Source organism: Periplaneta americana, chromosome 1 (assembly GCF_040183065.1).
Source record: "Periplaneta americana isolate PAMFEO1 chromosome 1, P.americana_PAMFEO1_priV1, whole genome shotgun sequence".
In the NCBI taxonomy this organism is placed as follows: Eukaryota; Metazoa; Arthropoda; class Insecta; order Blattodea; family Blattidae; genus Periplaneta; species Periplaneta americana.
The window spans coordinates 212603174-212618139 of record NC_091117.1 but is presented as its reverse complement, the minus strand read 5'-3'; the positions used below and the strand labels follow the sequence as shown (position 1 = coordinate 212618139).

At 37.9% G+C, this 14966-nt stretch overlaps 1 protein-coding gene across 6 annotated transcripts in view; it reads right to left on the bottom strand.

Annotated features, from left to right (window-relative positions):
* LOC138707872 (protein argonaute-2-like) overlaps nucleotides 1–14966 on the bottom strand; it is a 129983-nt gene that overhangs the window by 68189 nt on the left and 46828 nt on the right. For all 6 annotated transcript variants that reach the window (XR_011334410.1, XR_011334409.1, XM_069837902.1 and 3 more), the window contains 2 exons: nucleotides 14406–14539; nucleotides 5804–5926 (listed from right to left, as the gene is read on the bottom strand). Coding sequence is in view for 4 of the 6 variants with exons in the window: in XM_069837902.1 (XP_069694003.1) it covers nucleotides 5804–5926; nucleotides 14406–14539 (257 nt within the window). In the remaining 2 variants the exon portion in view is untranslated. The remainder of the gene's footprint in view (nucleotides 1–5803; nucleotides 5927–14405; nucleotides 14540–14966) is intronic.

Here is a 14966-nt window from a genome sequence, read left to right as displayed (position 1 = left end):
CTCTTGTCTTATGTTTCTTATTAGTTTTTACTGAAGGAGGAGAAGAAGAGCGCGTAGAAGCCATTTTGAAACTGGCCTCCCCTACGGAACCGTCGGCGTCAGCCTGCCACCGGGGGGGCGGAAGAAAAAGACACCAAAAAAGTCTTCTCGGTCTGTGCCGGCCGTGGGGACCCCCCCACAGCCCGATCCCAAGCAACCCACTTCACGCAAGTTACCCTTCAAACTGGTCATTACACACCTAATGGCAAGTCTTACACCAGAGGCGTGTCGCAGTTTTATGCCCCTACCACGGGAATAACCGCCCGTGGCTCCCCACTCTACACTGAATAAAAGTGCCAGACTACTGCGGCTAACTCCGACCGACCCTCCCAAAGCCGGAGCAATCCGAGACCGCACGCAGCTTCAGGGGACTTGTGGTTGATTACACTGCGACACCCATACGTCAGCGGTAACACGTCGGAGCGATATATCCGCCCCAGCGAGCAGAATCGGTCACCGGGACATTTAAGTCGCTCCGGGCCCCCATTGGGGCTCCACGTGAGTGTACATGACTACTGGTCCGGGCTCCGCACCTAGACTTGCATATAGGGGCAGTATGAAGGGTCCACTATTGCTTTGTTGCTGGGCGCCCTGTCGGGCCACACAAGTTGGAAGTCGCGCTCGAAACCGTGGGACAGGACCACGGAGATAGGAAAGATCCCCGCTGGTGAGACGGGAGTTATAAACCTAAGAAACTTAACCTAATAATAGATATAAGAATTAGAAGGGGAAGAAGAATAAAGCCTCATCAGGCATTGTTAACAAATCCCGTCATGGTGGCGGACGTGGCAAGAACAAAAACAGCGGGGATGGAGAGGTGAAAATGGCTGTGATGATGTGGTGGGCGTTCCGCATGCAATGGCGGCCGGCGGAGAGAAATAGTGATGAAAAAGAAGAGAGAACGAAGAGGAGTGGTTGGTGATAGGACGAAAAATGGCCGAAAAGAAGAGCACGAGAGCCACCATTGCACCCCCCGGTCACCACTTGGAGGAACCCACCTCGACCGGTTGCCTATCGATCCAGAGTTGCTCTCGGGCGCGGGTTCGATTCCCTCTTGGACTGATACCGGGTTTGATTTTTTCCCGAGGTTTTCCCCAACCGTAAGGCGAATGTCATGTAATCTTTGGCGAATCCCCGACCTCATCTCGCCAAATATCATTTCGCTATCATCAATCCCATCGATACAAAATAACCTAGTAGTTGATACAATGCCGTTAAATAACCAAGTAAAAAAAAGTATAAAATAAAATTTAAAATCATATAGGGCTCACGGAATCCTGGAACATACTTTGAGAAATACTGCTTTATGGCAATTCAGCAATTGTCCAGACTGAACGAAGAGTGGCCTAGTGTGTACTTACATTGCCATCGCCATCAGAGATAATAGCGATAGTGGGAACCACGATTAGAGTATCCAGTATTATAAACAGTGAAGACCCCTGCAATGGCATAGGATAATGTTTTCTGCACATGTAATATGCTGCCGTGCCGGTCCGAGCAGACCTAAGAGGCGTGGTTATAAGCACTAGGGAGCTCTTGGTTCAGGACGTGAGACACGGGCAGTATACACTCTTTGTCAGACTGTATCGGGATATTGATATTGTCAAATGATTTGAATTAAGAATATGTTGTAGTATGGTCTTTTCCTCAACAGATGTTGGTACTTTCATCACGATAGTGAGAAAACAAAATGGCTGGAGCACGCTTGACGTTCGAGCAGCGAAAATACATTCTGAAGTAGTTTGTGAGGTTCGATAATGCCATTGAAGTACAGCGTCAGTGGGGCTGGAAGTACAAAACAGAACCCTCAACCTGCCTAACAAACACATTATTGACAAGTTTGAGGCGCATGGAACGATTTGTGATATTCACAAAGGAAGCTCAGGAAAACAGCATACAGCTACAAGGCCTGCTTTGTCAGCTCTCGCGTTGGAAAGGTCTGTTACTTCTCCACAGAATTCTGTTACACAATGTGCACGTGAAGGGGGGATTTGCAGTACAAGTGTACGTCGAATTCTAAAAGCTGCTAAGTGGAAAGTTCACATCCCACGATTACTGCACGTGATTAATGATGACGATCCTGATCGTTGAATGCAATTTTGCGAATGTTATTAGCGAATGGTAACTGAAGATGAACAATTTGTGATGAAGGTAGTGTGGTCTGATAAGGCCCAGTTTAAACTTAATGGAACAGTGAATCAGCATAACTGTGTCTACTGGGCACCGGAAAATCCGCATGTTCGTGTGGATAAGGCAGTCAATCTACCAGGGGGTTTATATACTGGAACTGGGACTGGAATGCTTTACCTGGAGATTTACTAAAGGCTTTCCAACAACCAAAAACATATTTAAAAATAGGCTTAAGGACTTTACTGATAGACGATAATTATACACAGTATGTAAAGGATGTAAATTATATTTTGTTATTGAAGTGTTGTATCAGTGAAGAATTATGTTGTGTCAGTGAAGTGTGTTGTGTAAGTGAAGTGTGTTGTGTAAGTGAAACGTGTTCCTGTCAGGGAAGCTTTATAGTTTATAGTGGCAGTGCAAAGTATTTGAACAGTGAAATGTTTTTGAAGTGTTAGTGAAATCAGGATAGAATCGGTGAAATGTGTCGTAGTTCCAGTGCAGTGAGTGAGTTGACAGCGAAATGAGTGTAATGTGGAAAGGTACTTGTGCAGATATGAACGTATCATACTTGTGGGTTTTAGTTCGAACTTAGATTTAAGATACAAATTAGATTTATTTTAAATGTTACTTTAAGTGATAGTGCTTCATTTAATTTAAGATATTCCCTATTATTATTATTATTAATTATTTGAGTAGTTTAATATCAAAGACGGACATCTGTCGTCTCCATAGTTTTGATCTAGAAGCAATTTTTTGTTTCACAGTGTTCTTTGTAATATTTAACACAATTTAGTTTATAAATGTAGTGTTAGAGTTTGTATATGGTTTCACTATAACTGGAACGAGCATGAAAAATTGTATAAAGAACCACAGCTATCTAAATTTCGATCTGAGGTCAGATGTCCGCCTTTGAAATTAAGCTACTCATTTGTATTAATTATTGGTATTATTATTAAGTGTATTTTTAATTAACAAGTTTATTAGTGTCATTATTGAGTGTAATTAGTTACCACTGCCACTGGGTATATACCCATTGCAGTGTGAATAAATACATACATATGTGGTGTGGACTGTCACCTAGGGGCTTAGTAGGACCCTTTTTCTTTTATGGTACTGTCACTGGAGAAGTGTACCTCGAAATGTTACGCACATCAATTTTACCAGGCGTACGTGCGCTTTATAGAGCTGATGGTGAGGTCTTCTACCAACAGGATGGGGTGTCACCACACTACCACCTAGCCATACGAGCTTTCCTGGAAGATAATCTTCAGGGACATTGGACTGGACGAAGAGGGCCCATTGAGTTCCTCCCACAGTTGCCAGATCTAACCCCTATGAAGTTTTACTTGTGGGGAACTGTGAAAGATCAAGTCTATCGACACATTGGAGGACCTTCGCCAGGAGATTACAGCAGCGTACGCAGCGATCTCCATCAAAACACAAACTGATGCAGCTGCTGCTGCGACCCTCATTGTTGCGTTATATGTATGTCTGCCAACAGCAAACATTTTGAACATCTAAAGTAACCATGTGCTTAACTGAAGACAGTATAAAACATATAAACAAACACAAAAATTGGTTGCTCATATTAATTGTAAGATGCGAAATTAAAGCTTCAACAAAAACTCATAGAAAATTTGATTAGCTCCCTTCATCCTCCCCATTTACAGCAGAAGCCCTTATTGATCTTGTAAATGCTGAAACCCAAGCTGTGGTAAAGTCCAATCCAAATAGTATCTGCTTCCTTCCCCCAAAATGATAAGAAAATGGCACCTTACATATTTGCCACGTAAAACAAGAGCTTCAAGTAAACCTTTGTTGTAGGCATAGAATGAAGATTTTCCACTCCATTTTTTTTGGTAAAAATCATTATTACCTTATCTATTTTTAAAAATTAGACATAAACTGTTAAATACATTTACACACCACACTATTTAAACAGAGACTCTATTAACTATGCAGCTCTTACAAGGGAAGGCTTTCGGCTCGAACAGGAATTTCGTATCCAAAATTTGTATACAGGCCCATCTTCAAATCTCTGTAAAGCTCCCAAAAGCATTCGTTTGTGTAATGTGTGGTTTGTCTGTTAGAGCACTGTACAAGTTGAGGGGTGGGGAGAGCACTGCACAAGTTAAGGAGATGGGACACCTTACCCGTAAGCCTAGCCTAGCCTAGCCTAGAAGCTAGTGCGAGCGGTAAAATGTCTACAGCCCATTTAAAAACATTTTTCTCCAACGTTCTGTCTGAAAATATTGCAGCTAATCAAAAATGTACACTGTTGTGTGAGTCATTGAATGTGCACAAGGACACAAGCTTAATAAATGAATCATTCCAAGGCTAAGACATGGAATGTATGATCATTCCACGTAAAAAAAAATAAATATTTTCAGCCTCTGGATATCTATTTCTTAGACAATACAAAATATATGCTCAGAGGATAACAGATTGCATAAGGACTCTTGCTGAGAATCCAGAACTTACTTGGGAAATCGAGTGTTTATAATGAAAATGCACTCTGTTATTCATAACCAGTTGTCTGCTCCAGTATACCGCCCTATGCTTCAGTATTCCTGGCAGTCAGCTGGTTACGTGTATCATGAACAACTGTCGGACTTCAAAAAAGTAATTCAGGTGGCATTTGATTTTTCAGCACTGGAGTGTGGTTCAGAAGATTGTTCAGGTGTTGCACTGTGTGTTGTGCTTATTGCTCTGCTCCATGCTGTTTCAGGCATTTTATAGAGAATTGTCACGTACTTTTTAAAGAAATGTATTGACCAATACCAACCAAACGGAGAGTTACACAAATGAATGCTTTTACGGTCTTCATCACCATTGTGAGGTAAGCGTCTGTACAAATTTTTAACCAAAAATTCCTATTCGAGCCGAAACCCTTCCCTTGTTAGACCCTGCACATCAGTGCTGAACTCTAATGACTTAATATGGGAGAACAACAGTTGTACTTACTTACTTACTTACAAATGGCTTTTAAGGAACCTGAAGGTTCATTGCCGCCCTCACATAAGCCCGCCAGCAGTCCCTATCCTGTGCAGGACCAATCCAGTCTCCATCATCATACCCCACCTCCCTCAAATCCATTTTAATATTATCGTCCCATCTACATCTCGGCCTCCCTAAAGGTCTTTTTCCCTCCGGTCTCCCAACTAACACTCTATATGCATTTCTGGATTCGCCCATACGTGCTACATGCCCTGCCCATCTCAAACGTCTGGATTTAATGTTCCTAATTATGTCAGGTGAAGAATACAATGCGTGCAGTTCTGTGTTGTGTAACTTTCTCCATTCTCCTGTAACTTCATCCCGCTTAGCCCCAAATATTTTCCTAAGCACCTTATTTCAAACACCCTGAACCTATGTTCCTCTCTCAGAGTGAGAGTCCAAGTTTCACAACCATACAGAAGAACCGGTAATATAACTGTTTTATAAATTCTAACTAACAGTTGTAAACAATGTAATTCGCTGATTGGAAGGTCAAAGCAAGGTCATGCATAGAAACGATGATACAAGTTGCATCAGTTGAAACAAGGTGTAGGTTTGCTATGCTGCCATCTTCATTTCCTCATTAAGCTTTAAAATAGAAGTTTCTATATCCTTGAATTAAACTCAACCACATTACCTCTGATATATTTCTGGAAATCTTCAATTTCTCTTGGCCTTAATTCTTCTTGGGGATTTACCCTGCAGATATCCAAGAGAGCATCTACACAATTCTGGCTTGTTGGGAAACCCTTATGTGCCACTGAAAAATAAAGGAATTATTTATGTCATGTGTATGTTGGAATGCAACAAGAGTAATTTAAAATCATGAAGTTAAAATTTTACAAGCATTCACAAAGACAACATTCTGGTAGGATTTTCCATCTGGAGGATTATTCTTTTGTTCTGAATAAAACAGTTCTCATGTAACACAGGAGAGAGCTCAGTCACCTCATAACTACAGACAAACCCTGCTTTTACATTCCTGCAATTAACATTTTCCCATAATTTACAACTTTTTTTTGGTCCCTTTAATTTTCCTATTATTATATTTTTTCTCTTGTATTTACACCATCATAATTTCAAACTCCCCGCAATTTATATTGTATCCATCAAACAGAGAAAAAAAGGATGAAGTACTTGCGAAAAACTGAACCTAAAATTGTGACTACCAACATAAATTTTGCTATAAATACAGTAAAATTATGCACATTCAAATATAAAAAATGTTGTAACCGAGGACAATGTGATCACTATTGAGGAACAAACTATGGAGGGCATCCTCGACACCCATCTCCAAGATAACAGTGCTGGTATTAGTGGTGGTGATGTTGATGAAGACGGTGGTGGTGGTGGTGGTTGTGGTGGTAGCGGCAGCGGTGGCAACGATGATGAGGACAATGATGATGATGATGATGGTGATGATGATGATGATGATTGTTCAATTCCTACAAGAGCAGATGCAGTTGTAACATTACAAATTCTCACACAAAATCAGATGATTCAGTTTTTAATAAACTGTATGAACTAGAGAAACAAATATAAAAATTGAGACATAAGAAATGTAAACAGTAACAAATATCAGACTCCATTTGTAAAAAGGACTACTGTCGTGTTTCGTTTTTAAATGTGTGTAGGCCCTATATTTTGAGATTTTAAAGTGACTAAAATAATGTGTATGATAATTTATCTTTTCTAATTAAATCATCAATAATTGTAATATTTAACATAATTCTGTGTGATATAAAAATTCCAAGCATTCATTACAAATCATTCTATATATAGAACACTGTATCCTTACGGTCTTACTAATAAACCGTGTATAGTTTTTATACGAGACTTACGCAGTGTTGAGACAGAAAATGTTACTAATAAACCCTGCACAAGCGATGGATGTATAAACAGTCTGTAACTATACAATGGGAATTGCTTTGCAGTAGTTATATATACGAAACCCCTTGTTTAAGCATTGTATATAGAGAAAAAATGGCAACCCCTCTAACAGCTGTTTGTATCGACTGTCATTTTATGATGATGGATGCCTTGTAACCACAGAAGAACACACCAAAGAGCACATAATACGTACAATAATATTGCTGTAGCTTGTACTCTTTGACCAAAATATAGTGTGGTAATCGATCAGAGCCAGTTGTACTATCGATACTTAACACGGCGCACTAGAGCGCTCTACCGGATGCAATAGAGAATTTCAGATATTCTATTACCTTTCGTAATGAAGTTATGACGAAACTATGACGTAGCTGTGTAACAGTTATACTATTATACACGATGTATGTAGTGATTATTAGTAAGGAATTTACACACGACTTATAAACGAGCTACTCATTGTATAAGTATAAGAGAGTTAACGTCTGTATATAGAGTTTTTATTAGGAAGACCGTTAATGTTTTTGATATGCATAAATAATTTCTCAAAATTTACATCATTTTTCTGAGTCTCTTTAAAAGTGTAAAAGAGGAATTGGAGTGTACTTCTGGATTGGTGACAAGACTGATGTACAGCCTTAAACACAAAAAATAACCTATTTTTTGTAATGCGAATTGGCCTAAGTCTACTTCGGACTGAGACTAAGGAAATAATTTTTATATTGTACCTAATTTACCCCTTCAATATATCTTTATTATTGCACTTGGTCTGTAAACAGATAGAAAAAAGCAACAGACAAACAAAACAAAGGAAAAACAGAGTGGAATCAAGCAAAAGAAATTCGTTCACGTGCAAACCCAAGCTTTCACAGAACCAACCAAATCTTCAGAAGGGAACTTAGCATATGGCAGCCAGTCACATTTTTGTGTAACAATACGATTATACATATATCAGGGCATGAAATTATAAGCCTGAAAGCACTACCCAGGTTAAAAACCTTCGTCGGCATTATTTTTCACGTAAGATGAAATTAAATTGAAATAACTTTACAACTATCAAACATATTTTAATCCTGCCTGACACATAATATCCACAAAAGATCTGAGTTTAGTTATAGAATTTCCACATTGCTCAGACAATATCCAACCCTTTTTGTGTAATTATAGTTCTTGTGATGCAAGTACCGCAGATTTCTATAAACCTGTCAACAGTGACAGTGATTCTCCCTCATCTGCAATCCCCTGTACATCTTCACTCAGTCTTTGTGTTTGTAGAATTCACATGCTATTCTAGCTAGCTGACCACAACTGTGTTTAACAAAGACTTTAACTTTTAAAATTCTCATTTTTTGTAAATATTATATGTTTTTTTTTTTAAGTACGTTATTTTACAACGCTTTATCAACATCAATAGTATATGTTAAACAGAAACAACTGTGAAGTTATTTCATTTTAATTTTGTGACATTATTTTATATAATAGACATCACATATTCTCCACTATTAAAAAAATCTTTCCTTCTACACAGACAAAATATTAAAACAGCATACACTATAACCTATTTTGTGCGAGATCGTGCGTATTTGCTTGTTTTCCGCACAGAACCAATACGCGGTAAGTGTGAAATACCACATTCAGTATTCCCAACGTAACACACATAACAATTTCCCTCTTCTTACCGCTTAAGCGCAACATTCATTTTACTGCTTTAGGCTTTTAACATATTATTTTTAGAGATGTTTAACATAGTAATAATTATAAATTGGAAACTTACCACTGCAATTTCACCTAAATTGCAATGTTAATTATTGTTTTTAAATATTTGCAAAAATTAAGTAAAGTCTACTACTCCACGAAACTTATTGCATTCCTGATACAAGTAACATTAAGGAAGCCGTGAAAAAATCAACAAGATTCCAGATGCCGATGTTATTACTGCAATATTTTATATAAATAATATTGTTAAAATATTAAAATGAAAGATAAATCATTACATAACCTTACCGTTTGTTTTAAGTTCGCATTTATAGATCGGGGGAAAAAAAAGACAGACATATATCACGGCCTGCTGGAGTATAGTAAACACAGAAAACATTTTATAGCAACAATGTTGAAGAAAGATATTTTGGTTTTCCGAAGTTGCCGTCATTAAACAGAAACCAAGATGGAGATTTCATTGCAACTAATTAGAAATTCGTCTTTCAGGTATGTAATAAACGATCTTCGCACAAAATAATGTACGATACACAAGTGGTATGTTTGTTTTCATGTTCTCGGAAATTAAAAAAAGCTCAACTACGTTTCGCTTTTTCAATCTTTTCCTCGACCGTGAAAACGTCAACATACCGCTCTTGTAACGTATATTACTATTATGGCATGTTTTATTTACATGCAACAAAAAACATTAAAAACATGGGTGTGGTTGTGTCCCGTCACGGCCATTAATATGTATGCTGTCAGAGCTCTGAACTGTGGAAAAAAATCACTCTGATAGATAATAGTGATTTTGTCATAGTATGATTTTTGCATTTGGATAATTCTTGGCGATTGTGGAGCTCTGTTTCCTGTCTGTAGATTTCCAAGTCCTCTAGAACTCAATTTCTCTGCCATCTACTAATCTCTGAACAACTCACGAGGAATGCCAATGTTTCTCATCACGAGACGACAGAGGGTACAGAAAAGAACGAGCTTTGTCCACTTTTATTTTTTTAACGAGTTATGCATGTGATGAGGAGTAGGGTTCCATGTAGTTTAAAGGTACGGTCACACGTCGCTACTTTTGCTGCGCAACTTTTGTACTGCAGCTGCAAAAGTTGCGTGTCGTGTTCACATGTAAGCCAAAAGTAGCGTGCTGCACGCTACTTTTCATGCTGCGCAACCCGAGTGCTGCAAAAGTTGCAACTGGAGGTTGCGAGTCTGTTCACACACAAGGCGCTACTTTTGCAGCTGCAGTCATGCTGCAGGTTTCCATCTCCGTGTTGACTTCTCAATATACATTTTGTGGTTATGTTCGCATTATTAATAAACTCATGCGAAAGCTTCCTTATCTATTATTTGCTTTTCTGTCCAAACTAGTATTCAGAAATTGGCATTATTTTTACTATAAAGCTTTTAAAAACGCCTATATACTTAAATGATAACCAACAGTATATTCACGTAATCAATGTTGGCAACCCTCCTGTTTGGAACTACGCTACAGAAAATTAAAAAAGTGAATTATATCATCAGCAAATATGCTCATACTGTGTTGTACATTTAATAACTGTTACAAATAATTTATTTTCATTACATCTAACATTAAAATACATCCAAACAATAAAAGTGTCATTGGCACATATGGGTGGCAACACTGGTAACAACCGCAGCAAAAGTTTCAACAAAACCGATATCAAAAATGCTGCGGCTGCAACCCTGAGAACCCTGTTCACACGTCGCTACATTTAAGCTGCGCGCAGCATGAAAAAGTAGCGAGCAGAAGGTTCGGCAGCCGCTACTTTTCGGGTTGCACCCTTGTTCACACGTCACAGTACGAGAGTTGTGCAGTTTTTTGTACTGCATCGCTGCAAAAGTAGAAATGTGTGACTGTACCTTAATCCTATGAATTAAATACTGTGACAATGTGAACAGTTCAAGTGCTATCACAGATTTTAGATTTGGCATTCAAGGAAAGAATAGGCTAAAGACAGACTTTAAATTGCTTTCATTAACAATTTGCTAAAGTGGACAAAGCTCGTTCTTTTCCTGGACCCTTCGCTTATGTTTATTGGTCTTCTGCAAATTGAATTAATGCCTGTGCCTGGAACTGTCTACCTTCGTTTTAACACATTTCTTAACATACCCATGTAACAATGATTATTATTGATCCAGTGCTGTGGATTGAACTTCAGCGTAGTTCAGTGGTTAAAGCACTTGGTACGTAGAACCAAGGACCTGGTTTCGATCCCAGCGCCAGAGCCAATTTTTCTCCTTTAATAATCATTGTTACCATAACAGATAAATTCTGTACGACCAAAATTAATCTTTACATAGATACCCATGTAAGTGGAACCAAAGTTCATCCAAAAACAAAATGAGATTAGGATAACTTTCTCTGTCATGCACTTTACTCCAAATCCATTCACAAAATCTACTCCGAAGTACTACTGCGTGTTCAGTTCAAAGTGTGTCGTGGCTCGCTGTATGCCGTCATGTGGCTAGCCAATGAGCCTAGAAAATTCAATCTTCCTACTCTTTTGCAGAGGCGTATTACCTATGTGCCAGAGAAGTTGCCTTGCAAGTACGGCATTCTTTCTGAAGAGTACTTACCAATACGTACAGTAATGCCTGTATTGGCAGGAATGTGAACTGTTTGGAAGCACATACTGAGGTGAGCTTTTTCCTTACTGTCGGGATACGGGGAGAGGGTTAAGACGATTATGTATTTGTTGACATGACGGTCAACATGGACACGGAGCATTTGATTTGTGTTGTTGAATGTTGCCGTAAGCAACCGATGATAACAAATACCCTGCGTACGACTTGCCCGCACAAAACACAGTTCGAAAGAGGTTATGGTAGCACACAGACCGTACAGACCGCCATCTGTTGCTACGACGTTCAAGCTATACCGTACATGTTCTCAAGTTCAGATTGAACGCCTTGATTAATAGGCAACTTTTCTGACATAAAAGCTGAAACTCGCTTCAGATCGCTGACTCACAACAGTGACGTCATTACACACTTTGAAATGAACACCCAGTATATCATTCGGTTTAAGTTCTTGCACCACAGTAATTTTATACAGTTTCAACTTAAGTAACTTCATAGCCTCTCACAAAGCATAGGAATTTCCATATGCTGAGAAAGATGTCAAAGAGATATTTTAGGTAAATTTTTAAGCTGGTGTCCAATGTCATCCAGAGTCTCTCCTGTGAGCATTGTACGTCTCTTTTTCATTTCTTATCTCGAACGTCTCTCATTTCACGAAATTTATTAACAAAGTTATGAATCGTAGTATGGCTTGGAACCCAAATGTCTCGGAATTTCTTTTGAAATAATATCCTAACAGCACGAGCAGAATCAGTATGAACATATCTATACTAATAATAAATCTATACACGAAATTTTTCTGGTAATTTTCGATTTTCCAAAAATAATTGGTCCTAACATATGTAATTAACCACCCTGAAACCGAAAATCGCTTTTTTGAAATTTTTGTTTGTATGTCTGTCTGTATGTTTGTTACCTTTTCACGCGATAATGGCTGAACCGATTTATATGAAAATTGGAATATAAATTAAGTTCGTTGTAACTTAGATTTTAGGCTATATGGCATTCAAAATACTTTATTTAAAAGGGGGGTTATAAGGGGGCCTGAATTAAATAAATCGAAATATCTCGCTTATTATTGATTTTTGTGAAAAATGTTACATAACAAAAGTTTCTTTAAAAATGATTTACGATAAGTTTTATTCTTTACAAAATTTTGTCTGTATGTTTGTTACCTTTTCACGCGATAATGGCTGAACCGATTTATATGAAAATTGGAATATAAATTAAGTTCGTTGTAACTTAGATTTTAGGCTATATGGCATTCAAAATACTTTATTTAAAAGGGGGGTTATAAGGGTGCCTGAATTAAATAAATCGAAATATCTCGCTTATTATTGATTTTTGTGAAAAATGTTACATAACAAAAGTTTCTTTAAAAATGATTTACGATAAGTTTTATTCTTTACAAAATTTTGATAGGACTGATATTTAATGAGATAAATGAGTTTTAAAATTAAAATAACGCCATCTAAGACGGTGCAATGAATTAAGAACAAATGACTTCGTCTATAAGGGACCTTGGACAACAACAATCGAAACAGGGGCCTTGGATATCAACAATCGAAAGCTATTAAACATAGCCCACAGAGAATGTTTTTGTCTTTGTATGAAGTAATATCAGAAGCTAAATTAACCGATTTGTATAATTAATTATTATTTCACCATTGGAAAGTGTAGTTTCTCTAGATGGACATAATGCTATAATGTTATTACAGTAACGTCTGAGTAAATCGAGGACAGGTAAGATTAAAATAGCTTCTTATGCACAGAAAATTTGATAGGCTATTTTGTACATTCGTTTTCTGTATTTCTTAAAATAATATTTATGTACACTCATTTTAATCTCAGAGAATTAACGAACAACGAGAGTGTATTGATTTAGTATACAGTAATAGTACGTTAGCTTAGCAATCCATTATTTTATAATTCAAATAAAGAGTGCGTCAGAAAGAACGGATGGATTTCAAACTATCGATACGCAACGAGGAGAGAGATATAGTGAGGGGGACCACGACTGTTGGGTCAGCCATAGAATGCAGTTTCAGTTGAGAATATGGTGTTGGTCTGGTGTACAACGTGCTTTCATCGTAGAGACATTTTTGAAAAATGAAGAGTCTGTGATCGCCACTCAGGACTCATTTCGACATCGGATGTCACGCTAGGATTCCAACTCGGAATACAATTTTGCGGTGGGTGGCTTCATTTCGTATCACAGGTTCAACATTAAAGAAGAAATCACCTGGACGAAATTGTATTGCACTGAGATTGTCCGAGGCTACGGTAAGATCTCGCGCCCTGCGACTTCTTTCTTTGGGACCATTTGAAGGCGTAAGTTTGTAAACATCGATCACATACACTGGACGAACTGAAGACAGCGATTCGTGAAGAAATCGTGGCAATTGCACCAGCTATGACTGTGAAAGTGATGGCGAACATCAGAAAACGCCTCGATGCCTGTATTGAAAGCCAAGGACATCATATGGATAATGTTGTTTTACATAAATAAACTGCATGTATTGGTGAATATGTTGATAACAATAAATTTTTGATTTGATGAATCTTTACAATTTTCTTGCCATGTGAAATCCATCTGTTCTTTCTGACGCACCCTGTATTAACTGTGCTCAATTGAATCGTGTTAAAATACATAAAATATATATGCGATAAATGCAATGCAAAAAAAATTGGGTAATGAGCGAAGCAGAATATCTTGCACTGTTGTAAAAGTTGTTTCCTGGATCAAACGTCCTATTTTAATTATGTAATTACTTTATATTTATTTTTAACAGGTGCAGCGGAGCGCACGGGTGCGGCTAGTGAATCATAAAAAAGTACTTGACCAGAATAATTAGGCTTATTATTTCCCATTTCACCTTTTCTTTCCTAGCTGACCGTATACAACCAGCCACAAACACGTGCATTTAATATCCACTCACGACTCCATATATCCCTTTAGGCAGGGCTCTCCTACACCCGAAATAATGGCCAAAGTCTGCTCACCCAGTACGTGTCATTATTACATTTATGTGAAGCACACAACTTACCATCTACATTGAGAAACGGTTTCCATCCTAGAATAGCACTTTGGAAGATACCGTACCACAATTCTAGTCCATCTCCCAGTTTCACAACGTGTCCCTGTGGAGGGGTGAAGAAAGAGCGCCCAACTGGTACAAACCTGTCATCACAACAACTCATTACTTAAAAAAAAAAAGTGCATAAAGTTAATTTTATTTTTTCACATAAAAATTTAGTACAAATGTGATGTGAAGGTACGAAACTGAGGTACAAAACAAAACAAAATAAAATAAAATAAAAAACTATTCGAGATTATCTCTTGCTTATGCATGTATGCATGTGGGCTATCCCATCTCAAATCGGCCAAAATATAGAGGAAATTGACCTTGCAATTTTTAAATACAATGAAACTTTTTCTGTCCGTTGACAACTGTGATACAATGCTTTGTGCAAAGTTTGAGGCATCAGAACTTCATAGTTTTTAAATTAAAGATATTTAAATTTATCGTATTTTCATAAAATTAGCAACTTTAAACTGTCCTGGCTCCGAAACCCTTCCACCCAATGATCAAAATCATGGTTTATTT